The sequence below is a fragment of the Astyanax mexicanus genome, chromosome 15, assembly GCF_023375975.1.
Source record: "Astyanax mexicanus isolate ESR-SI-001 chromosome 15, AstMex3_surface, whole genome shotgun sequence".
Lineage (NCBI taxonomy): Eukaryota > Metazoa > Chordata > Actinopteri > Characiformes > Acestrorhamphidae > Astyanax > Astyanax mexicanus.
Window position 1 is genome coordinate 28455037 of NC_064422.1, and position 25406 is coordinate 28480442.

General features: G+C 40.2%; 1 protein-coding gene across 6 annotated transcripts; it reads left to right on the forward strand.

The window, feature by feature from the left end:
• The first annotated feature begins 1360 nt into the window (after window positions 1-1360).
• ep300a (E1A binding protein p300 a) lies at window positions 1361-23850 on the forward strand. Of its 6 annotated transcripts, none has more exons than XM_015608367.3 (31): window positions 1361-1821; window positions 5622-6247; window positions 6343-6522; window positions 7056-7347; window positions 7518-7631; window positions 7807-8010; window positions 8106-8211; window positions 8323-8457; window positions 8583-8700; window positions 8801-8984; window positions 9220-9297; window positions 9387-9466; window positions 10181-10333; window positions 11574-12005; window positions 12142-12360; window positions 12451-12616; window positions 12780-12898; window positions 13701-13940; window positions 14049-14137; window positions 15918-16028; window positions 16257-16313; window positions 16501-16578; window positions 16675-16742; window positions 16834-16984; window positions 17116-17262; window positions 17373-17486; window positions 17644-17809; window positions 17903-18070; window positions 18155-18316; window positions 18406-18687; window positions 18810-23850. In XM_015608367.3, exons 1-31 carry the CDS (start codon window positions 1728-1730, stop codon window positions 21693-21695), a joined length of 8019 nt encoding a protein of 2672 aa, XP_015463853.3. In that variant the 5' UTR covers window positions 1361-1727; the 3' UTR covers window positions 21696-23850. The 6 variants fall into 6 exon arrangements, with proteins under 6 accessions (XP_015463853.3, XP_015463850.3, XP_007259138.3 ...); XM_015608364.3 differs by having other exon boundaries at window positions 1362-1821; window positions 7518-7637; window positions 11571-12005; XM_007259076.4 differs by having other exon boundaries at window positions 1362-1821; window positions 7518-7637; window positions 11571-12005; window positions 15948-16028.
• Window positions 23851-25406: the final 1556 nt, after the last annotated feature.

Below are 25406 nucleotides of genomic sequence, written 5' to 3' on the forward strand. Positions count from 1 at the left end.
CCATAACTCTATAACATTTCTGACTGACACTCATAAGTCTTCAAGCTCCATTAATGTGTCCCAAAACTCTGTAACTATCACACAACAGCATCACGAATATGGGTTTATTTTTTTCCCCTTCAAAGTGTGCACTGTTTAAAATGCATAACTGCTGTGCTGCTGTTTCCATAAAAAAACATGTATGAATAAAAATAAAATGTGTATAACAACATAAATCCAAGCTGGGTTATAGTTTATAAACAGCAATACAAGAAACATAAAAAATAACCATTTTTTATTTCATGTCCTGAGTTATAATTTAAAGACAACAATACAAGAAACATTTAAAAAATAACTATTTTTTTGTTTCATGTCCTTTAAATGATAAACACAAAAAAATTATACAAACTGTACCTCAGTGTTGTCAATGAATGACACCAGTGATACAAACCCTTAGCCAGATTTCATTAGTAAAACCCATCATTTCAATTATGATGTAAAAAAATGTTACTAGTAATATTATTGTATCTACAGATCTGTGTTATTTTTCTGACTAGTCACATGAGCAAGACAACATTTCCCTAATGCAACTGATCATATATTACCATTGTTTTAATTGAAATTTCACCATCTCTTATTTACAGTTATCTTTTACCTAGCAAAAACACCAGACATCCACAATTACTTTATTTACTAGAACAACTACATTTTCAGATATATACAATATATTTCTAGTGAGTGATATTTTAGATATCAATGATATAATTAGTATATCTTTATCATTATATAAATAAAAAAACTGCACATATCTAAAATGCAAATGTCTACTGCATTTTGAAAAACTGTATTAGAGATTTAGACAGAATTCATTTATGGACATTTTTCTTCTTCTAGTAAATATGTAATAATAAAATATATGTTGATATGTATTGTAAATCAATGGGAATATTTAACTAGTCAGAATTACATTATGGATATGTGGTCTTGCTAAATGCTTAGTCAGAATGATTGTACAGATCTGTAGACCCAATATTATTAATAGTAAACATTTCATAGCTGATATTTGAAATGAGGGTTTCTAATAATAAAAATCTGTTATTAGAGTTTTCAGCCTGTATAAACTGAGTTAGGACTCAGTGATTTTAGGCTTCAACTGCATGGCATAAGATACATTATTTGACACATTTTTTATAAATATATAAATATATATTTTAAAAAACGAATCCAGTAAAAAATAAAAGATAAAAATAATAATTTTGTGTCCGTTTGTGACACAATCTATCTGTTAGGTAAGATGTATTTGTTATTAACTCGCCCCTGGCGAGCAGTTTCACTCCTCAAAATAAAGCTCTTCCTAAAGAAGATGGAGAGTAACAACATGCAAAATTGCGAAACATTTTCATTCGGTTAATTCTCCTGCTGTCATGTAGGACTCGGTGAGTTGGTCGGGAGTTGCTGCTACGTGTGTCTTTTTATCCTCTCACCGACTCCCCCTGCCTCCTCCTCCGCTTGCAGAAATTTATAAAGAACAAAAAATCGGACTGGGGAGGGGGTTGATACGCCGAAGCTGAAATCGAGAGGCGAACCCAGGAAAGAGGAGTATTTTGTACACGGGACTTTCCCCCCCTTAGTCCCTCAAAAGGAGGGGGAAAAGTCGAGTTTTAAAGGCAAAGAGAAGTCCGAGGATCGCTAAATAGGCGACGACGCCTATCTTTGAGGATATATATATTTTTAATTCGTAGAAAAATATGGCCGAGAACGTTCTGGACTCTGGCCCGCCTTCAGCCAAGAGGCCTAAACTATCCTCTCCGGCACTTTCTGCCTCAGCCAGCGATGGAAACGGTAAATATTACTCTCTTAAATTCAGATTAAATTCGGATTGTTTTATATGTTTATTAATTTGTGGCGTGAATGTGTTCGTGGGCTTATATTGTCATGTTTTGGTCGAGCGGGTGTTGATTTTCTGTTTTGCCGTAGCTAGCGAACCGAGGCTAGCGTCGTCGGAGCACAGGGGACTAGCTAGCTTAGCTTAGCTTAGCTTGTCATTCCTGTTTTTTTACGAGCTCCGCCAGTTAGCCATCGGATGCTAAGGTAGCTAGGCTAGCTTGGAAGCTAGCTAAGCTAGCTAGATGGACGACTGGTTAGCTAGCTAGCTAACTGGCTAATTTGTTAGCGACAACATTAGCTAGGTTAGCTAGCCTGCAGTCCTGGCTGTGGCTGTGATCCACTAGGGAGCCCAGTTTTTGGGAGTGCTGTTTCACAGATTGCACGGATCACAACACTGTATAGTTAGCCAACCAGCTAGATAGATAAATAGTTAGATTAGCTCTCTAGCTATAGAGCCTATCGATGCCTTGTATTTTGTTTTGGTAGTAGTTATTTAGTTAGGTTAGCTAAATTAAACACCGCACATCAGGGGTTGTGTGTTTTAGTCAAAGTAGCTGGTGCTAGCTAGATATTTAACCTAACTTGACTAGCTATAGACAAATTATTGGTTTGTCAGTGATTAGACTGGGCTGCTCATGCAAAGATCGGGAGGCTTGTCTAGCTTAAGTTGTGTTCTCAACTATAAATCATGTTCATCTAGCTTTAACTAAATGTCTCGAATACAGTTTAGCAATTAATAGCTAAGAACGTAACTGGCGTTAGCTAGGCTACGACGATTAATTGGCATAACTAGCTAAACATAATATTATAAGCTATTAAACCTAGCTAGTCTTAGCTAAGTTAGTAATGCTGTATTTTATACAGCTGAACGTGTGAGAAACAAATCCAGTCATGGCTTCGTCGTGTTAGGAGCAATCGACAAAGATCAAGGCTCATTAGCTAGCATGGCTGCTAGTTCTGTTATCCAGTCAACTTGAAAAAAAAAAACACACACAAACTTGCAGCTCCAGTAGCTTTTATATTTTGCGACTTAAGTTGGCTTTCAGTCACAGACACCCTTCATAGGAGTCACACTTTATTTAACAGGCTCTCCTGGGCATGCCAGCAGTCATTTGCATCGTTGTTAGACGGGTCAGAGATGTGATTAAGTGGCCGTATAGCTGATGTCGCTAGCTGGTCAGCTAGCTGCTGTTCACTGTGTGTGTAAACGCCGCAGCCTCAGGCCCACTCACAACTCCGACTCTCTCCTGCTGCTTCTGGCATTGTTAGCTAGCTAGCTAGTTAGCTAGCTAACTCACTGAGATCGGCTCCGTCCTTTCAAACACAACATCCTTCATCCCGATAATCACACCTAGTAAAAACTACACACGATAAACCAGCATTTAAGTCGTTTTATTGAATCATGTGGAGGTTATAGCTCTGTGCTCCCTCACCGTTAACCGACTGTGGATCTAACATTAGCCCAGCTAAGCTAGGTTCGCTTCAGCCGGCTAGTTGTTTCGAATTCCCGATTGTCTTCGGTCATTTTTTTCCTCCCCATCTATCTGCATCTGTTTCTATTGTTCAGCCATAACAACAGTAGCTAATCAAACTAAATAGAAACCCCAGGGTTTAGGGTTTAATAAGGAAAAAAGACACAATTTTAGTTTTATTTTAAGTCAAGTTTCTGTTCATTCTTTGGTTCTCTGAGTTCAAACAGCGAGAACAATTTCAATTTCGAAACCTCGTCCAGACCTTAGTGTTTTCTGTCTCACTCAAGAAATTTTAACACAAGTAATATAAATATATATGTATTTGTGGGTATTTGTAATGTATTTGTTTCACACTGCCAGCCTGTTCAGATTTTGCTGATGGTCTTTATAACTTTCACGAGTTTGTTAGTCAGGTGAATTAGTTTATATAAGTATAATAATAATAATAATAATAGTAATAATAAGTAAAAATAATAATAATGTCAGTGATTCACGTTAATGTGAGAATTCATAGCATATTCAAATAATTTGTAGGGTTATCAATGCAAAACAAATAAATGAAAGGTATGCATTTTCAAACAGTAGCAAGTATCAGTAACATCCTGCTCTTTTGTAGATATATATAAATAAAGATGATTAGAAAATACATAAATAAATGCATCAAATTTGGTGAAATCTAAAACTGGAACTGTTTTATGTCATTATGTGTTTCTAAATATTATAAAGCGAATGATTGAAACGGCATGGTCATTTTCAAAGTGTGTTTAGCTGAGTGTATGAGTGTGTTGTGTTTACCTCCTTAAAGCTGATGACCTTACAACTTTCTTCATGTTTGGCACTCTTTCAAACCATGTCTTGTACTAAGCTGAGATTCCCCGTGTTTTCAGCTGCTGATGTTTATATGATACTGTATAATGTGGTTTCTGTCAAATTAAAATCAACTAATATATGTATTAAGATTCTTTACTGTTTTAGGAACATTTTTTGCATATATTGTGTAAACAGTGAATGGGCAAACAATACAAAATGTTCAAAATATGTTGATCAAAGCTTTTTACATTAATACTGTTTTCATGTTATGCAGTTACTATTCCATAGATGTAAATTTTCCTCAAGCTGTCTGTTGATGAAACAAATTTCATCATGTGTAGATGAAAAAAAAATCACACATTAACATTTTGAGTGAAATTATTTTTTTTGGTGATACAATTTAACACAAGTCACATTTAAAACAGACCTTAAAATGCTACAAAATAAAATCATCAATATAAGACTAAAAGATAATTGCCTAAAATGAAAAAGTAAATAAAAGCTAAAAATAAAACTTCTGACAGTTTGATAGTTGATTGAATAGCTGATTGAAATTATCTATCAGGTATTTGGCTTGTCAATCATGCCATTATCAAATAATGGAAAAAAAACTATTAGTTTTTAAAATTCATTGAGGTTGTTGTTTACTAATAATGAAGTAAATAACGATGAATATGATGAAGATGAGAAAAAATCATTCTTTTTCAATTTATTAAAAATAAATTCCTGGAAGTTTTTCTAGTTACATTTTCAAACCAAGCATATGCAATATATCGGCCTCATAATATAACAAAATTAAATCTGTTTTCTGTTTATCCTTTTGGAGGGAAGGGACATAAATGTAAAACACTAATTTTAGATTTTAGTGAATTGTGGCTGTAAAAGTAACAGAGGCAGTAAAACGGTATTCAGGATTTTAAGGTAAAACTTTTTTTAAAGCATTTAGTCCGTGGTTTATGTTCCGGATATCGCAGACCAAAATATGTCTTCAGAATAATCATCACTATGTGCACATAAATAGTGGTCATGCTGCAGCACATTTAATATCAAATTAACTTAAAAATGCTGCTTAATTCAGTGGGATTCACACTATTCAGTTTCCATGACATATATTTCAGAGATTTCCAGAGATTATTTTCGAAGATTGTCATGTCCTTTGCTTGAAGATGGAATACAGAAAGATTGTTATCATAATGGCATGTTTGGTCAGTGATTAAAATTCCAGTATTGTGTTTATAATGAAAACTTATGTTGATAATGATGATAAAAATTTGATTTTTCATACAGATCTATCACAATTTACATTGCCTAAAAAAGTTTGACTTTTGTACCCCAGTGTTGTGCAGCCCTAGTCCTAAACTGTTCCTTAGTTAAATTTATCTTAATATTTATCAGTTGATTTTGAATTATGACTGTGACAAAGTTGTTCATTCATTCATTCATTCATTCATTCAATTTGTCCATTTCATGCAGATTTTGGCTCTCTCTTGGACCTGGAACATGATCTCCCAGACGAGCTCATCAGCTCCTCTGAGCTGGGCCTGGCAAACGGAGGGGACCTGGGCCAGCTTCACACCAGTCTTGGGGGTGGTGGAATGGGAGTTGGCATGCTTGGAGGGGTTGGACCCACTGGACAGGATGCAGCAGCCAAGCACAAACAGCTCTCCGAACTCCTCCGGTCTGGGGCACCACCTGTAGCTGCACAGCAGCAGGGAGGCGGTCCAGCAGGGGCCTCGGTAGGGCTTTTGGGGAGTATGAAGGCATCTCAGGGGCCCCTGGGCATGGCCCCCCAAGGCCAGCAACACCTTTCCCCACAGCAGGCCAGCCTGATGCAGCAGCAACAGATGGCAGGGATGGTGGGTGGCATGAACAGAGCAATGCTCGGACCTCAGAAAGGCAACGGTCAGCAGCAGCCAGGGGGGCCTACAGCGCAGCAGCAGGGCATGATGGCAGGGCAAATGATGAATGGCGCACCCAGAATGGGGTATCCCAATCCAGGCATGGGCAGTAACAGTAACTTACTGGCAGAAACCCTGCAGCAGCAGGCCACAGGAGGTCAAGGTGGACTTAGAGCACAGCAGCCTGGAGTAATGAATAAGGTAGGTTTTTAGAGATTCATATTTATTGTGATGAATTTTTTTTTCCAAATCTGTGTCCTTTTTACTGATTTTTATTTTCCCACTTGTGTGCATAGATGGGGATGATGACTGCAGGTGCAGGCCCCTATGGAGGCCCCTATAGTCAGAACGCAGGTCAGAATCTGGGTGGTGCAGGGCTGGCCCCGCAGCTCATGAACAAACCGGGCATGCCCAACAACATGGTCCAGTTCAATCTAGACAAGAAACCACAGCCCATGCCCGGCATGCCAGCTATGGTAAGTTATATTTTTTTATATTTCTACGTAGTATATCTGAGCCAAGAATCCAGTAAATTTATAGTAGTGAAAGTGTAGTGTATAAGTAAATTAGGTAATGTTAACAGAATGCTGGTAAAGTGGTTGGTATCATGATACTAAGAAAAGAGACAAAATGAAAAAATGTGCTTATTAAACGTCAAATACAAAAAAAAAACATTGAAATTCAGCTTAATATGTAAAATGTATACATAAAGCATATATTAAACTGATCAAAAGCTTGTTCTCTGTAGAAAAATGAGCAGAACATGACTGTATGTGGGGTCGAAGAGGAAAGTGAACACACTATGAATGAAAAATCTCAGCAGTCTAACCTTTTTATAGATGCACATTTCATTTTTTTTCCTGTTTACTTAAATGGTTATGTATGCAGAAGTGCAGATTAAGTATAAACAGAGATTAACTGGTTTTAATTGGAATATCCTCTCTGATGGCACATTTTATATCAGTATATCAAGTATTATCTCACTCTTATGCTCTCCACCTCTCTTTAGGGTTCCCAGCAGTCTCCAGCAGGTGGTTCTGGAGTCGGAGGGGCAGCTGGTATGGTACCTAACGCCCAGGGAGGGCTTGGAACAGCATCGACAGCGGGTGTTCCTCCAACAGCCGACCCAGAGAAGCGCAAGCTTATACAGCAGCAGCTGGTGCTCTTGCTCCATGCCCACAAGTGCCAGCGGCGGGAGCAGGCAAACGGAGAGGTACGCCAGTGCAATCTGCCCCACTGCCGCACCATGAAGAACGTCCTCAACCACATGACGCACTGTCAAGCGGGGAAGTCCTGTCAAGGTAAGTCTTTTAATTCACCAGTGATATTTAATTGTTCTTATCTAAAATTATGTTTAGTAGAATTTGCTTGATGCACACTGTAAGAAATAGATGATATGACATCATTTCTCCTCAGGGTTATACAAGAGCAATAAATACTAACACTTTATTTGTCTAATTCAAATTTGCAGTGGCACACTGTGCCTCATCTAGACAGATCATCTCCCACTGGAAGAACTGCACGCGGCATGACTGCCCTGTTTGTCTGCCGCTGAAGAATGCAGGAGACAAGAGGAATCAGCAGTGTGAGTGTGTGTATCAGTCCACCAGATGCTGCTCTTTTCTGTCTGTATGAAAAATAGCTGGACATACATAGGCTGATATTTATGTGATGATATTTTATACGCAACCTTTCTGAATACCTTTGGACACTTAGGATAGACTATTAACATTTTGTTTCCTTTTTCTCTTCTTCCACAGCCCTTCTTGGTAGTGCCAGTGTAGGTTTAGGCACTGCTTTGGGTACCACACCAGGTCCACACAGTGCTCCTAATCTGAACACCCCAGGCCAGATAGACCCCAGCTCCATTGAGCGGGCCTATGCAGCACTGGGCCTCACCTACCAGGGTAACCAGGCGCACTCGCAGCCTGCCCAGCAAACACCTCGGGCTCTTAATGCCATGGGTAAGAACACCTAAACAACACGTTTAGCAGAACTTTCTATGACCACAACAGCTGTCTTTATTGGATAATCTCAAATACTGGTTTTGCTTTACCAGGCGGGAACCCAATGGGTGTGAATGGAGCTGTGGGAGCCCAGTCTCAGAATCAGCAGTCTAGCCTTCTTCAGGATACTATGTTGCATCTGAACATGAACTCTCAAAAGTAAGCAAAAAAAAAATATTTTGAAGTTCTACTGTTTCTGCAGATTTCGTTCACTATGTGTGAAAGATTTATATAAATCTTCTTTTCATTGCTGTCCACTTCTTCTTGTAGCCTGATGAATGACAGCAGCGGTGTGGGAAATGTGGGCTCCATGCCTGTGGCCACTCCAGCTGCCGGCCCTGGCATGAGGAAGAGCTGGCATGAGGACATCACCCAGGATCTGCGCAATCACCTCGTACACAAACTGTACGCACTTTTTCATATTAATGTTGATTACGCTAATGAGATTTTCTCATGTGTCTGCAGCCACTTTTTAACTGGTTTTCTTATAGTAAATGTTTGCATTGCTTGATTTCTTTCTTTTGCAACAGCGTCCAGGCCATCTTCCCTACCCCAGACCCAGCTGCACTGAAAGACCGGCGCATGGAGAACCTAGTAGCTTATGCCCGTAAAGTAGAGGGGGACATGTATGAATCTGCCAACAGCAGGGTAAAGATCTTTTGATGCATACTCTTTAAATAATATATATTTTTTGCATTTTATGTTGGGTACCCTTTATTGTTGTTGTTTTTATTTTATCCCCATTTAGGCAGAGTATTACCACCTGCTTGCAGAGAAAATCTATAAGATTCAGAAGGAGCTGGAGGAGAAGCGCCGAACGCGACTGCAGAAGCAGAGTATGATACCCACTCAGCCTGGAATGCCTCCCACTGGTATGCAGCAGGGACCTACTGGCATAGGCCAGTCAGGGCTGCTAACAGGACTTCCGCCAAGTGAGTGGGCTTGTCAGTAGTACTCATTACATATAGTAGCACTCAACTGATCACGAGTTATGTATCTAGGTGTATATTAACAATATACCACAGTGGTAGATTGCTATTATTTTAACAATTTTACTTTTGTAAAATTTGTACATTTATACCAAAAGCATAATGTGCTAGGATCAGTAATCGTGTGAACTTTTCATTGTTAAGATGAAGCTCAATTAATCCGTCCTCCTCGCTACAGATGGTCCTCTCCCAGATCCGTCAATGGTGCGTCCTACTGGACCCAACCAGATGGTGAACAGGATGCAGAACCCTGCTGGTCAGTGCTAAAGTGTTAACATTTACTATAAAAAGAAAAACTGTAACAATGAACGTTGTTAATCACTAATATGCCTCTCTTTGGGTTAGGAATGAATCCCTTTAATCAAATGCAGACCATGGGCCAGAGGTCCACCCCTCCTCTTCCACACGGCGCACCCCTCAACCAGGTCAGTAAAGTGACTTAATTGTCAAATGGTTTTCCAAAAACAGATTGGCTAGTTGGGTTTCTGTATTGAGAGAGTACCGGTACATTTTGCCCATATTGCTTTGTGTCAGGAAACTCAGAAATAACATATGAAATGTGTTTTAAAATGTTAAATGTAGGTTCAAATAAAATATATTAAAGATTAGACTTCATAAACTTTTGCAATATAAAAAAAAGTTGTATAATTTTAATGTTTTAAGTCATTGTCTGCACTTCATTCTGCCTCAATAATTTTAAGAGGTTAAGTGTGTTTGATTGCCAGGTGGTTCATTTTGGCATGTAAATACAGAACACTTTATTTTATAATCGTGGAGTGCTCTGAAAAATAAGTTACAATTTGAAATGGTAATTAAAATACCCTAACATGTAAAGTTTAGCTTTCTAAGAACAGCTAAATAAATGATAACAGGTAACAGGGGTTAAAATATGCCCTGCACTGATTCTTGAGAACAGTGATGCCAACATTTCTTCCATTTAGCAAAGATCATTTATTAATTTCTGAATGAAAACAAACGAATTTATTACCAACATATTTATTGTATCAGCCAATGACATCTTTACAAACCGGGTATGTACCAATTGTACCAGAGTGCCAGTAAATGAGCTGGAATATATGGAAGTTGTTGTTTTGAAAATTTCTTCTTACAAAAAGTATTGTTTTTATGTTTTTTTTTAGATGGGTATGGGACCTGCGAGGATGACTCCTCCAAATGTTCCTCAAATGCAGAATCAGTATATGCCCCCTAGTCAGTTTCCAGGTTCAAGCCCAATGATGGGCACTGGTTCTGTTGGTATGGCCCAGCCTGGAACTCCCGGTGGCATGGCCCAGGTAAGAAGTCTTTTATTTAGGTCGTGTTTTTACAGGTCGCAGCACTGCAGTGTTAGTCACTTTGGTTAATAATTGGCTTTTATTAAGAGTTATACCAGAAACTATATAAGGCTACACTGACCTGTGATTAGGGCCTGTCGTCATAATTGCGTTACCAAATTATAGTTTATATACAGACATTAGAGCTTAGATCGGGCACAAAAACCTGACCTGGCTGAGCTCGAGACAGATTTAAACCCCAGATTATTTTAGTAAGTAGAGTGTTGATAACTGAGCTTAAAAAAAAAGTTTTCGTGCTGTTTGAATGAGCGAAATCTGTTCAGAATAATGTTAACTAACATTGCAAAACTGAAGAAGCACCTGATATTCAAGAAAAAAATGTTTAAGTACAGCTGCACACAATGCTACAAGTCAAATGTGGACAAGTGGAGGAGCTCACAGGAGCACCTCAGAGCTGTGTAATTATAACATTTTACCTTGAACAACTTTTATATAAAAACTGTTTGATTTGTTACTTAGCTATATTGTGATTATCACGCCATAGCTTTATATAAAAATACAAATAGAATTAAAAAAAAAAAGACATCTATGTACAGACTATTTTTCGGCCCGAGGAAGGTGTTAGGAAATTCTTTTTTTAATCTCCAGTATCCATTACATAATTGCATTATGTTATGCTATGTTACCATTACTTATATCAGTGAAAAAATGAGTAGTTTTATGGCAATTATTTATTGAACAATATATTGTCCAAACAAAAATACAGACCTTTTTTTACAGTTAGTTTTTACAGACCTAACTATAATCCTTCTAGAATAGTTTTACCTTAACCCTAGTACTAGAAGCACCCTGCACGTTTTATTGAGTTTCCTGTTTCAGCACACCCCTGCAACTCTAAAAGGCATTGTTGTTGAACTGATTAGTTGAATTAGATGAGATGGGAGCAGGGAAGCACATAAATGTACAAAAGAAACCCACTGTTGTAGGTTGAGATGCTCAGGAATGCTACTTTTCAACAGGAACTATCATGGCCGCAATTATTATCGTTCAGCTCTAGTACCTTTAGTGTTTTGTCTCGTGAATATTTTAGCAGTAACACACATCTATACTCTCTAATACACAAAGAACAAAGGCCTGCCCTTCCCTGTTTAATGGAAGTAATGCAGTCATGCATGTTTCATTTTGTGTATATGAATTATGAATGTGTTCTAAACACTTGTGTATGTTGCTGTTTCAGCAGGGGCCTATGTCAAACCCTCCGTCTTTGCCAGTTGGTAGTCCCTTAGCCCAGCCGGGCTCTGCTGGGGGCGTAGGCAGTGGGGCTTCAGTGGGTTCTCTCGGTTCCAATGGCGTGGTTGGCATGCCGCCGTCATCAATGCCCTCTCAGTCTATGAACCTTCCGCACTGTCCACCCGTCCGCCAGAGCTCTCCCTCACCTGCCCGCAGCCGCACGCCCACTCCTCACCTCACGCCTCCTCCGAGCCTTCCGGGCTCGCAGACCCCCCAGCCCCACACCCCCAGCCTACCCGTCGCTCCAGGTGCCAGTCAGCAGCAGCTGTCTCAGCCTGCCAACTCTGAAAAAGCCATGCAGCTCCAGCAACAGCAACCATTAGGAGGGCCTCCTTCAGCAGCACCCAGCAGTGTTGTTGCTTCCCAGCATCCGCCCACTCCAGTAAGTGTTCCCACCATACAGCATGGTGGTTTTATAAATAAATCGACCACTAAGATGGTTCTTGTAAATAGTGCTGTTTTACAGATGTGCAGTTATTTAACATGCACCTGATTTGGGCTTTCTCTTTCTCTAAAAGTTGTCTCAGAAGGGCTCTCTGCCAGTCGACGGCCAAGCTGCCACTCCTGCCTCTGTCAGCAGTGCAGACGCCTCCTCCCAGCAGGCCCCCTCAGACAACACTGCCACCTTTGAGCCTAAGATGGAGGTCAAAGAGGAGGAGGAGGAAGAAGAGGACGAGTCAATGAAGGGAGGAAGGACGGGAAAGAAAGGAGATATAAAAACGGAAGAAAAGCCTGAGGTAAAGGAAGGGAATTATGGCTTATTGCACTTCAAATAAATATTTTTTCCAAAGTTTGTTTATAAGATGTTATTTTGCTTTGCCTTTAAGATAAAGAAGGAAGAAGCATTAACTGAAGAATCTAAAAGTACGGTGATGGAGACATCCACAGCCGCAGGAGAGGACAAAAAGCCAGAGGTGAAGACTGAGCCTAAAGAGGAAGATGCTGGTGCAGGGTCTGCAGGCTCGAAATCTGAAACGCCCAGTAAAAAGAAGAGTAAGAATGCTATCTATGCCTTTTAAAAAATATATTCAATACAAGTTAATACATTAAGCCATTATATTACGGTTACCTTATTACATAATAACATTATTGTATGTCTTTTGATTATCATTTTTATTTCATTGCATTTTCTAATTCTGTGTTTTTGTTTTACCAGTCTTCAAGCCCGAGGAGCTGAGACAGGCTTTGATGCCAACACTAGAGTCTCTCTATCGTCAGGACCCTGAGTCTCTACCCTTCCGCCAACCTGTGGATCCATCACTCCTAGGAATACCTGTACGTGTCCTTTAGTTCTAACTTTGTTCTGACTGGTTCTTGGTCAGGCACAACTAAAGAGTCTTTGCTTGTTGTGGGGAGGGTCTGTGGTAAAGAACTGATGAATTCTAGAGGTGATTTAACAACACAAGAAATAAAAGGGCATCATTCTCAGCAGCATTTCATTAAAGGGCTGTATAACCTCTGTTTGTATATATGTATGTTATAATAATGTAATAAGCGTAATAAGGTATTAACACATTATTTTTAGGAGTGTTTAGCCGCTGGTATTGGTTTATAAAGATGCTTTAAATATTTTTAAGTTTGTCTATCACGTTTGTCTGATTTTGTAATCTTTAAGGTTGGCAGGTCTAAAACGGTATTGAAAACAACAAAAGTGATTGAGGTTATGTCTGTATATTGTACAATTAATCAACAGCAACACAGTTATTGAAATGGACCCAATTAGTACAAGCTTTTAATGACAACAGGCAAACACCTACACAGGCATTTACAGAGTCCAACTAGTAGTGCCAGCTAGGTCTTTTTGACTAATTTGTTGTTCGTTCCTCTCAGCGAGTGTTATCACAGTTGACATATGTTTGCATAAGCCTTTATAAATGTTTTTGTAGGTTCGTCAGTTTTCATAGTGAGCTTATATAGGTGTGGCTTTTTGAATGCTTTCCTTCTGTGAGTGACAATTAAGCTCTTTAATAAAATGTCCCACACTGTGTTCTCTAACAGTCAGCTGCATGTATAACAGGCAGTATTCTAATTAAGTGGTGTGTAGTAAGCTTTTTTTTTTTTTTTTTTTTTTTTTCAGGACTATTTTGACATTGTGAAGAATCCCATGGACTTGTCTACTATCAAACGGAAACTTGACACAGGCCAGTATCAGGAGCCGTGGCAGTATGTGGATGACATCTGGCTGATGTTCAACAACGCCTGGCTCTACAACCGTAAGACGTCGCGGGTCTATAAGTACTGCTCCAAACTGGCGGAGGTGTTTGAGCAGGAGATTGACCCTGTCATGCAGAGCCTTGGCTATTGCTGTGGGAGAAAAGTGAGTGTGTCATTTTCATTTATGATTATCTTTTTATAACCGTTTCCAAATACTTTGTGTTTTTCCTGAGTCACTAACACTTTTCCCCTCTTTTTCCCCCCCTTATAGCTGGAGTTTTCCCCTCAGACTCTCTGCTGCTATGGGAAGCAGCTATGCACTATACCACGAGATGCTGCTTACTTTAGTTACCAGAACAGGTAAGGGACATGGGTGAGACAGCTGCTGCAGCTGCCACCACACTCACACATGCATAATCCTAATTAGCCCAGTTGAAGTACAGCACCATAACAAGTTTATAGGCTCTGGTCGCTAAACTTGAAACAACTTAAATCTTTAAAATACCGAAAAATATACTACTAGTCACTTTTTTTCCATTAAAAGGAATCATAATCACTAACTATGTGCAATATCTTTGTGATCTTGGCCATAAATGACTAAAATCAGTTCAAGAATAATGGAGGAATCCAGTTCAGAAATATTATTTTTGACAAGCATTTTGATTCAGTTTATTGAAACAGTTTGTTTTTAAGTTGAGATGCACCAAAAAAAAAAAAAAAAAAAAAAAAAAGAGCCATGGCTGAAGATTGAATACCGGTACCAATTTTTTTTTTTCTTTAAACAATTTTTATTAATGTTGCCAAATTTGCATCATTGCATATACTGGAGTCTAAATAAATGTTTTAAAGTAAATCTAATTACAAAGCTGTACAATTAAAAAAAAATTATTGAACGCTTAACATTAACACCCCAGCAGGCGTATTCTGGTTTATTTTGGTTGCCCAATATTCAGTGTACCCTTAAAGTCATTTTGGGATATTGTTTTGCCTTAACATATCATTGTCATAAAAAATTCTGTGCATCTCAGAAATTGAGGACAGAATATAAAATACTTAATTTTTTTGTAATGTAATACGATTAACGAAATAACCTTCCTTCTAAAATATCCACATTGTTTAGGGCAATAATTAAAATATTCAACCATCTTTGATGTTTTCCTCTTATTTTGCTTTTATAAAAGGAGTTGTGGGCAATATAATGTGGCTTTTTCACAAGAATTTTCAAAAGGAAAAATTAATTGTTTCATAGTGAAAAACAGATATGTAAAAAGTAACATCAGTTGAATAAAAATGTAAAATAGGTGAAATATATTTACCCTCCATCAAGCCAGTGTTAAGTATAGTCAGGTTTGCACATCTGGACACTAATTTTATTTTAATTTTTTAATCTATTGGATTGAGGTCTAGAATTTCTAAGGTTCTTTTTAAAGATTTTTTTTTTTTTTTTTTTTCTGACCATGATTCTGCTTTTAAAAGCAATAAAGGAGGGAACATGTAAGGGGTTGATTTACCTTTTGTAAAGGCCATTCACAAGGTTTTAATGATGTGATGTGTATTATCAGAGTCAGCTTTTAAAGTTGTTGTTTTTTTTTCGTGTCAATAATATTCTGCATCCTTACAGTTACCCAACAGTCTTGCTCTTGCTATGTGTGTTTGTTTAATGTGCTCATGTGTCTGTAAATGCTCCTCCTCCCCACCCCTGCCTCCCCCAGTAGTTGATTCTGCCCTTTGTAGCTGTGATTTACTCATTACACATGCAATCCGCTAATCTGTGCTTTGCTTTGGCTTTCTGCTTGTCTTGTCTGTCGTTTGTCTTCATGTCCATTTGTCCGTTTTCTTTCGTTTTTTTTTTTCTCCCTTCCCAACACCTTTACCCTCCCTGCCATGCCTGTCATGTCTGCAATGGCCTGCTTTCACCTGACCAATCATGTCTACCATAACCACCCCCAACCCCTACCCCTTAAACCCTGCTCAAAACCTTGCATCATGATTGGCTCCCCTGGTGACGACCCTGTTCTGCGCTCCTCATCTGTGCCTACTTCCCTTTTGGCCTGCCCTGTCCTGCCTTGCCCTGCAATGATTGGTGTCTGCCTCATCATGGCCTCTCTGTGATTGGCTGTGGTGTTGGTGAATGGTGTAGTTCACCAAAATATGGGCTTCTTGCTGACAGGTACCACTTCTGTGAGAAGTGTTTCAATGAGATCCAGGGTGAGAGCGTGTCCTTGGGGGACGATCCATCCCAGCCTCAGACGTAAGTATCTCTGTCTCTCACGTGTGTGGATTTTGACATGTATTAGATAAATGGTCTAGTGAGCTATGTAAACTTATCTATTCAATGTAGATGTTGGTTTTTCCAAAATACTTTTGGTCCTTTTTTTATTTTTTTTCAAGGGCAGTAATACAGAAAAGCACAATGTTTTTCTAAAGACTGTAAATAAATTCCACCAGTTGTTGAAATTCAAAATAACACATGTTTCAGGTCCATCACCAAGGAACAGTTTGAAAAGAAGAAGAATGACACACTTGACCCTGAGTTGTAAGTCATATCATTTCTAGTGTAAGCTCAGATGTTAGCTTTAAGATGCCGCTTGCATCATTTTCAATACATTTTTACCATGCTTTCCTTATTTAAAGCATCAGTGACTAACAGCATGTTACTTAGATGGCTGAAATGAGCTTTTATTGGAAAATATCATGCATTTTGTTTTTTGTTTTTTTCGCAGATTTGTGGAATGTTTGGACTGTGGACGGAAAATGCATCAGATCTGTGTTCTGCACCATGAGACTATTTGGCCATCAGGGTAAGTCTTCCCACCCAAACAGTCAGATTACTGCAGTTAGTGTTTTTTAAGTGGTTAAATGGTTTATCTAACCTGGTATATTATTTCCTCCTTCAGGTTTGTATGTAATGGGTGTCTGAAGAAGGCCAACAAGACCCGTAAAGAGAATAAATACGCTGCTAAAAGTATGTTCTTTACTTTTTGAGAGTATATAATTAAAGTGTAATGCATTAACATCCTTGACCGTGATGACTAAATGTTCCTTTGCTCATTCAGGGCTACCACCAACTAAACTCGGCATTTACTTGGAAAATCGAGTTAATGACTATGTGAAGCGCCAAAACCACCCGGAGGCGGGTGAAGTCACTATTCGTGTTGTCCATGTCTCTGATAAGGTGGTAGAAGTGAAACCAGGAATGAAAGCCAGGTAAAAGAATTGGGTTCTGACTTTCACTGTTTAGCCTCAAGTCTGGCATGAATTAATGAAAGATGCTAATGGTCAGTTGTGTGTTTTTTTTTTTTCCTCTCCTCTTCCCTTTTCTCTCCTCTTCTCCCTAGGTTTGTGGACACTGGTGAGATGGCAGAATCTTTTCCTTATAGATCAAAAGCGCTGTTTGCGTTTGAGGACATTGATGGTGCTGATGTCTGCTTCTTTGGCATGCATGTACAGGAATACGGCTCAGACTGTCCACCCCCAAATCAAAGGTCAGGCAGCGAAGACTTTGTTATAAGACTTTGTTATAAGCTTTTTTTCTCTTCAGAATGTATCTAGAGGTTTCTGTGTCTCATGAATCCTCTCTTTTTCTTTGATGCAGACGGGTATACATATCCTATCTGGACAGTGTTCACTTTTTTCAGCCACGCTGTATGAGAACAACAGTCTACCATGAAATTCTCATTGGGTATCTGGAATATGCCAAAAAACTAGGGTAAGTTTCAGATGTATTTCTTTTTTTTTTTTTTTTACTAATTTTAATGTTCTAATGAAATGATTGGAGAACGAAAGCTGCCTGTTCATATTATAACGATTCATACTAAAGCTAGTCAGAAGCTAAAATACTGAATTAACTGTGGCTTCTCTTTCAGATTTACCACTGGCCATATTTGGGCCTGCCCTCCAAGTGAGGGTGACGACTACATCTTCCACTGTCATCCTACAGATCAGAGAATACCCAAACCTAAAAGGCTGCAAGAGTGGTATAAGAAAATGTTGGACAAAGCTGTTGCAGAACGTATTGTTCACGACTATAAGGTACATTTATTTAGTAGTCCTGGCAGTCAAATTTGCAGTGTACGATAAATGAACAAATTCATAATGCATACATTTCTATACATTACTTTTCAGGACATATTCAAGCAGGCAACAGAGGATCGTCTCACTAGCGCCAAGGAACTGCCCTACTTTGAGGGAGACTTTTGGCCCAATGTGCTTGAAGAGAGCATTAAGGAGCTGGAACAGGAGGAAGAAGAGAGAAAACGAGAGGAAAATAATACGTCGAGTGAAAGTGTAGATGTAAGTTAGAAGGATCTGTTTTTCCATGTGCTGTCTATAGATACAAATGAAGGAATCTGGTTCTAAAGCACATTTTTCTTACAGGCTACAAAGGGCGATAGCAAAAATGCCAAGAAAAAGAACAATAAGAAGACAAGCAAGAACAAGAGCAGTCTGAGCCGAGCCAACAAAAAGAAACCAGGAATGCCAAATGTGTCCAATGACTTGTCGCAGAAGCTCTATGCAACTATGGAGAAGCACAAAGAGGTGGGATGGGTTAAAATTTTGAAGTTGTTAAATGTATTTGTATAGCAAAAAGCTTTGGTTCTAATTGTCCTTTCTGGACTTTCTGGAAGGTGTTCTTCGTTATCCGACTGAGTGCTGGACCCAACTCCAATGCTCTTCCACCCATTATTGACCCGGATCCCTTAATGGCATGTGACCTGATGGATGGAAGAGATGCTTTCTTGACACTGGCGCGGGACAAACATCTGGAATTCTCCTCACTAAGGCGCTCCAGATGGAGTTCGATGTGTATGTTGGTAGAGCTGCACAACCAGAGCCAAGATCGGTTTGTCTACACCTGTAATGAATGCAAACATCACGTTGAAACGCGTTTCCACTGTACTGTATGCGAGGTAAGAAATCGACCAATTTTTCTTTAGCAAAGAGCATTTCAAAATCAAAGTAGTGCATATTTTGTGTTATGTTATATACTAATCTGAATTATTTTTATTTATTTATTTTTCCCTTTCCATAGGACTATGACCTTTGCATTACTTGCTACAATACAAAAGGCCATGAGCACAAGATGGATAAGCTCGGTCTGGGCCTGGATGACGAGAGCAACAACCAAGCTGCAGCTTCCATGCAGAGTCCTGGAGACTCACGCCGCCTTAGCATCCAGCGTTGCATCCAGTCTCTTGTACATGCTTGCCAGTGCCGCAATGCCAACTGCTCACTTCCATCGTGTCAGAAGATGAAACGTGTGGTTCAGCACACCAAGGGCTGTAAGCGCAAGACGAATGGTGGTTGTCCTATCTGCAAGCAGCTGATTGCACTTTGCTGTTACCATGCTAAACACTGCCAAGAGAACAAGTGCCCTGTACCGTTCTGCCTCAACATCAAGCAGAAATTGCGTCAGCAGCAGCTCCAGCACCGGGTTCAGCAGGCTCAGATGCTACGGAGAAGGGTTGCCAGCATGAATAGAGCAGGACAACTGCAAATTGGTGGAAATGGAGGTCTACCATCACCTGGGAACAATGGAACTGCAGGTCCAGGCACTCCTACACCAAATTCTCAACCTCCAACACCACAGACACCAACTCAACAATGTCAACCTCTTGTACCCCAGCCTGGAGTTTCAGGAGGTTCGCAGCAGCTGGCAGGAATGGGTCAGCATCATCAGTTTCAGCAGATGCCTACAGGTGGAGGGATGATGAACTCGCCACAACAGCAGATGGTACAACAGCAGCAACCGCAGCCATCTCAGCAACAGCTGCAACATCCAAACAGCCTTCCTCCATATGTTCAAAGACCACAAGGCTCCTCTCCACTGTCTCAATCTGTAGGGAAACCAGGCATGGGCCCGAACAGCCTTCCTCAACAACCGACAAACCCAGGGCAAACAAACTTTCCTCCACAGCAGCCTCCCGGCCCCCCTCCTGCAGCCCTGGAAATGGCTTTAAAGATTCAGAGAGTAGCAGAGTCACAAAGGCAGATGGCCAAACAGAAGAGCCTACACATGAATCAGGGACCAGGGATGATGCCACCACATGCCATGCAGGGACCTCAGACTCAAAACCAGATGAGCATGAACCATCCAGGGGCGGGGATGGTGGGGGCTCAGGGAATGCCACCACAAGCGCAAACTGCTGTAGCCAGGGCACAGATGGAGCAGCAGCAGCAGGGTATTGTAGGAGCAAGCATGCAGCAACAGGGAGGGCCACAAAACCAACTTCCTCCTCAAGTGCAGTTGCCTCAGCAAACTCCACAGGGTGGGGCTCAGCTTCAGCCTCCTCAGCCACAGCAGTGGGGGTCCCCTGGCATGCCCCATCAGCAGAGACCAGGAATGATGGGCCAGATGGGTCACCCGGGGATGGTTCCAGCTCAACAAATGCAGCAAGTTTCTCAGCAGCAGCAGCAACTCCCTCCACAGCAGCAGCAACAAGGGCATCCTGGAGTGATGGGAATGATGGCCGGTCCAGGAGGGGCTGCTGGTGCAGGGCCTGGCACTGGTGGTCTCTCTCAGAGTGCCTTGCAAGACCTCCTGAGAACTCTGCGATCCCCCAGTTCTCCCCTTCAGCAGCAGCAGGTCCTGAACATACTGCGCTCAAATCCTCAGCTTATGGCAACTTTCATCAAGCAGCGTGCACCCAAGTATATTGGTAGGGGTGGTCCTGGAGGTGGAGGCCCTGGTCCAGCAGTCATGGATGGGCAGCAGGTTAATGCTGGAGTTGCCCCGCCTGGTATGCACATGGGACAAGGGCCAGGCATGGGACAAGGACCAGGCCTGGGCCAAATGAATCCACTTCAACAACAACAGCAGCAGCAGCAGCAAGTTGCACAGCGTTCCATGATGGGTGTAAATATGCAGCAGCAGCAACTGGCTGCTTTGCAACAACAACAGCAGCAGCAACAGCAGCAGCAAGGTGTTATGCCAGGCCAAGGGGCCAACATGTCAAATATCTCCCCTCAGTTCAGAGAATTGATGAGAAAACATTTGCAGCAGCAACAACAGCAGCAGCAACAGCAGCAGCAACAGCAGCAGATGAACCATAGTCAATTCCAGCACCCCCAGGCACAGCAGCAACATGGTTATCTTGGTCAGCCTGGAATGCCTCCTCAGCAACCTGGTCAACCACAAGCTGGTGGACTCCAGCAGCAGCAAGGAGGACCCCAACCTGGAATGCAACAGAATTACTCAGGACCTGTGTCCCATGTGGCAGCCACTCTGCAACAGAGGGTGCAGCAGCAGCAGCTCCAGATGCAGCATCAGCAGCAACAGAATGCTATGGGTGGGCTCCCAGTGGGTGACGGAGGTCCTGTAGGTGGTGGTTCGCTCCAGCAGCAGCAGCTACAGCCCCCTCAGGGTAGTTCCCAGCCTTCCCAGGCCATGCTCCAACAAGCAATGCACCAAAGGCTCCTTCAGCAGCAGCAGCAACACCGAGGTGGTGGATCTCCTGCCCAGCACAACAATCCAATGAGCCCTCAGCAGCAGATGTCTCAGTCTCCGCATTTACAGGGTCAGCAGTTGCCGACTTCACTTAGCAACCAGGTGCGGTCGCCCCAGCCATCTCCACGGCCGCAGTCCCAGCCGCCCAACTCCAGTCCATCTCCTCGCTTGCAACCCCAGCCTTCTCCCCACCGCATCTCTCCCCAGACCCAGACGGGCTCCCCGCACCCCAGTCATCTTCCCCAGCACCACACTGGCATGGTGCCTCCGCCACATCCGCAACAGCCACAGCAGCCACCTCAGCAGCAGCAGGCTGTGGACCAATCTCCATTTGGAGCAGACCAGAACGCCATGCTTTCACAGCTCGGTGGAATGGGGGCCCTGCATGGGCAAGGGACTAGTGACATGCTGGCTGGCAACAACCAGGACATGGGGACAAATATTAATCACAATTCATTAGATATAATGTAGCATTATAGTCCTTGGAGAACTGCTCTTGTTACCAGGAATGGGTCGCAGTTTTAGAATTTACCATTGCTATCATTATTAGTGTTATTTAATATTTTTTGAAGTAAATGAAAAGAATACAACTTCCTATGGGAGATACTACATTAAATGCTCAAATTAATAAATTAAATGAATGGTAAGTTATTGCTGTTAATATATACATATATATTTTTTAGCCAATTGTGTTCAAAGGGTTTTGGGTTAAAGGTTGGGGAAAATTCTCCTTGGTATATGATATTTTTGGGGACGTCTGCCTTTTTTATAGATATTTTTAAGATTTTAGATGCATAGAATTAAAGAGGAAAACATGTAAACACAATAGACCTTTTTTGTTGTCTTTTCCATACACGCTCAAGATTGTACCCATTTTTGAAAGTGTTAAAATCCAATCAGAAATGGTGGCGGCGGCGGTGGTGGTGGTTATCGATTATTACTGTTGTATTTGTCATCATCTCGGTCAGCTTAAAATCCCTTCAGTGTTCATGTTTTTTCTTTTTCAGACACATAATAGCATATTCTGTTTGAGACAGCTGCAATTCACAAAGAATATATTTTTGTTAACAGAATCAGGCTGAAGAAATGAATGAATTTATATTTCATATTTTCTTTTTTGTAAAAAAATTGCGGGTGGGTGGGCCTAGGGGGTTTTGTTGGGGTTAAGTGAAGTTGAGTGTTTGTGTGTTTCCTGATGACGGATTGCATGGGATATGTCTGTTCTCCTATGCATGTCACAGTTTTCCCACTTACATGAACCCTCTCCTGTGAATGTGTGCTCCATTCTCTGACTCTGTCCTTTTACGCTGGAACGGTAACGGAACTGTTGACACTACAGGTGTTCTATATACAGAGAACACAGTGCGGTGAATTCTGCCACGGAGACGACGTGGATAAATGTGATGAGGGAATGTGGATTTCTCAAAGAAGCAACCTTTAATGCCCTTTTGCTCTCTCACTGACTTTGTGCCCTCACTCCTCTTTGCCCAAGAAGGAACTATATCCCCTGAATTTTCCCTTTTCCCTGAGACTTTGATATTCAGAACTATTGGGCTTTCAATACTTCTTTTCCTACGGTATAAAGAAAAGTCTGGACTACAATGCTGTTTTTTTTTGTTTTTTTTCTTGCTTTTTTTTCTTTTTTAAATAAATACTATGTACATGGAAATGGACAGGCAGAAATAGACTTGTGAGAATTTTCTATTGCTGTTTCTTGTTGATTTAAGCTCTTAGGAGTTGTAGAACTTTAGGGCAGCTTAGAGCAAGCATGCTCAACCTTGAGATGAGATGTTTTGCCATAAGGCTGTTTGAATGGGGTGCGGGTCAGTACTTTTGCAGCTTTGTATATGTACAAAATTTTGAGGTTTTTCACTTGAACATGGTGGGTGTGTACTAACAAGCCAGTGCAGGCTTTGTTTGTCTCCATGTTGCACACAAACACACTGTGGAGGGCATCTACTGTGCAGTTTAGGGGAAAAAGAATTGGAGGACAGTTTCTGAATGAACGGGAAAGACCCTTATTCAAACCTATTCAATTTTTTTTCTTCTTTCCCTTCATAAAGTTAACCGGTAAAGGGGCGGGGAATGACCACGTGACATGAACAGTGGCAATATGGCTTGAGACTTATTTTATAAAAATGAGAAATACTTGTCTTTTATATATAGATATATTATTTAATTTAATTTTTGGAAAATAAAAAAAAAACTTGAAGCAACAGGAGTTGATAAATGACACTTTTTCTTTCTTATTTTTTGTAAGATGTAATGGTGATGCAAAATGACACTGCTGTCATACCTTATACATCCCACTTAGGGACTGCTAAGAAATATCATGCCGTTTTAATGAAATGTCTTATACATGAATATATGGAAATATACAGAACTATTCACTGTACAAACCATGAAAACTGAACAGTTTTTTTTTGTTTAAACAGATACAGACTGGAAAAAACATGTGATTTGACCACTTTTCTCATGCTAACACTCTTGGTGCTTGCTGGCAGGAGCAAAAATATTTGATGCTCTGGTTTCGATAGTTTTCTTTTCTTCTTTTTTTTAAGTTATTCTGGTCAGATTTTTTGCCAATTATTTAATTGTACATTAAAGTATGTTTGTACCAATGGAACTTACTGTGGCTTTTAGTTTGGTTTTACTTTGTTTAGAATTCTAATGAATGTTTAATACAGTCAGTCAATATGCTGCTAACAGAAACATCTGGCCTTTATCAGGAAAGGGTCATGAAAACCACTGTGATTTACCTGATGTATAATTAGCTGCTTTTGTATCAACCAATGGAAAAACACAAACCGTGCCATGATTTTCTCACATTTAACTTTATTACAATATAAAAGCACAAGTCTAACAGATAATAATTATAATACAAATACTGCAATTTATTTGTATAGCATCACACTACCATATCTGTTTTAAAGTGCAATGTTTTAGAGAAGCAAAAGAAACCACAGATAACTGGGTAATATATTAGGATATATACACTGTTTCATTTGCTTGGCTTCCATCAGTCATAAGAAAAGTACAAAAGAATCAGATCAGTCCCCAGAGACTATCCTCAACTATACATTCAAATCAGCATAGAAAAATACAGACAAAATTGTCTTCAGTTCTCTTCAGCTGTCAACAGGCAAACAAGTAGGACGCAAGTTTCTGCAGTGTAGACTGATGGAGTCACCGCTGGGTACGAGTACACATCAAAGTACATTTTAACAGAATAACAATTTGACGATAGGCACACGTTGCAGTTTAAGTGCAGTTACTGAATAAGGTGGGACACAGTTTAAATCGAACAACAAAAACAAAGTGCTACAAAGTGCTGCATTACTCTATATTACTCTATATATTTACATTGTTGTTGGAAACTGTGTGATATGTATTTTAATAGCAAGACATGGAAAACAGTGGATGAACACCTCATACTTGTACATTTTACTATCTCTGACATCACACTGATAGTGGAATGCCATTAATCTGAAACTATTCAGGATGGTGCATGGAGAGTAAGGACATTGTTCTCTAAACACTTTAATAGAGTAATTGGGTAACACTGACACTATCTCCCATATAACAAGCTTTTACAAATAGAAATGTGTGAATTAAAATAATTTAAGGTGAGTATTATGTAAATTTATGCATTTGGCTTGATGCTAACTCTTCACAAATGCTTGAGTTTTATTTTTCACACATGCCTGATTTTCTTTCTGTTCCAACTCAGTTTTTCAATTAAAACAAATTGTATTTTAACCATAGAAACAATCAATGCAGTGGGATAAGTTAATGTAAGATTATTTGTTCATAAATGGCACCACTTTTCAGTAATTGTCAATGATGTAAACTTAAAGACTCCTAAGTTCTTACAGAAGTAAATTATGTACTTTACTGTAGTGTTTAGTGTTTTTTATGTTAGTATTAAAAAATAAGTAGTTCTACTTCAGAACGGTTTGTGTGAGAAGCTTTACTGTTCTGGAAACGATAGCTGTGTCCAAAACTGTGGCCTATTTACATCACTAACCTCCACCAGACCAGATCCAGTGAAAGATTTTGGGAAACATTGCTGTGTGAACATTGATCTTATTTCTGTGCAACAGCAGATTGCACCTAAAAACAGGCTAAGTGTCTCCCTCAGAGTAGCTGTATCCAAACCTTCAGGCCAAAAGAGAAGAGAAT

What these genes read in the sequence shown, in the direction of transcription:
- ep300a (XM_015608364.3), top strand. Translation starts at nt 1,728, where the DNA reads ATGGCCGAGAACGTTCTGGACTCTGGCCCGCCTTCAGCCAAGAGGCCT. An exon ending in AACGCCCAGTAAAAAGAAGA is followed by an intron (nt 12,617 to 12,779) that starts GTAAGAATGCTA and finishes TTGTTTTACCAG; the next exon opens with TCTTCAAGCCCGAGGAGCTG. An exon ending in AAACCAGGAATGAAAGCCAG is followed by an intron (nt 16,985 to 17,115) that starts GTAAAAGAATTG and finishes TCTTCTCCCTAG; the next exon opens with GTTTGTGGACACTGGTGAGA.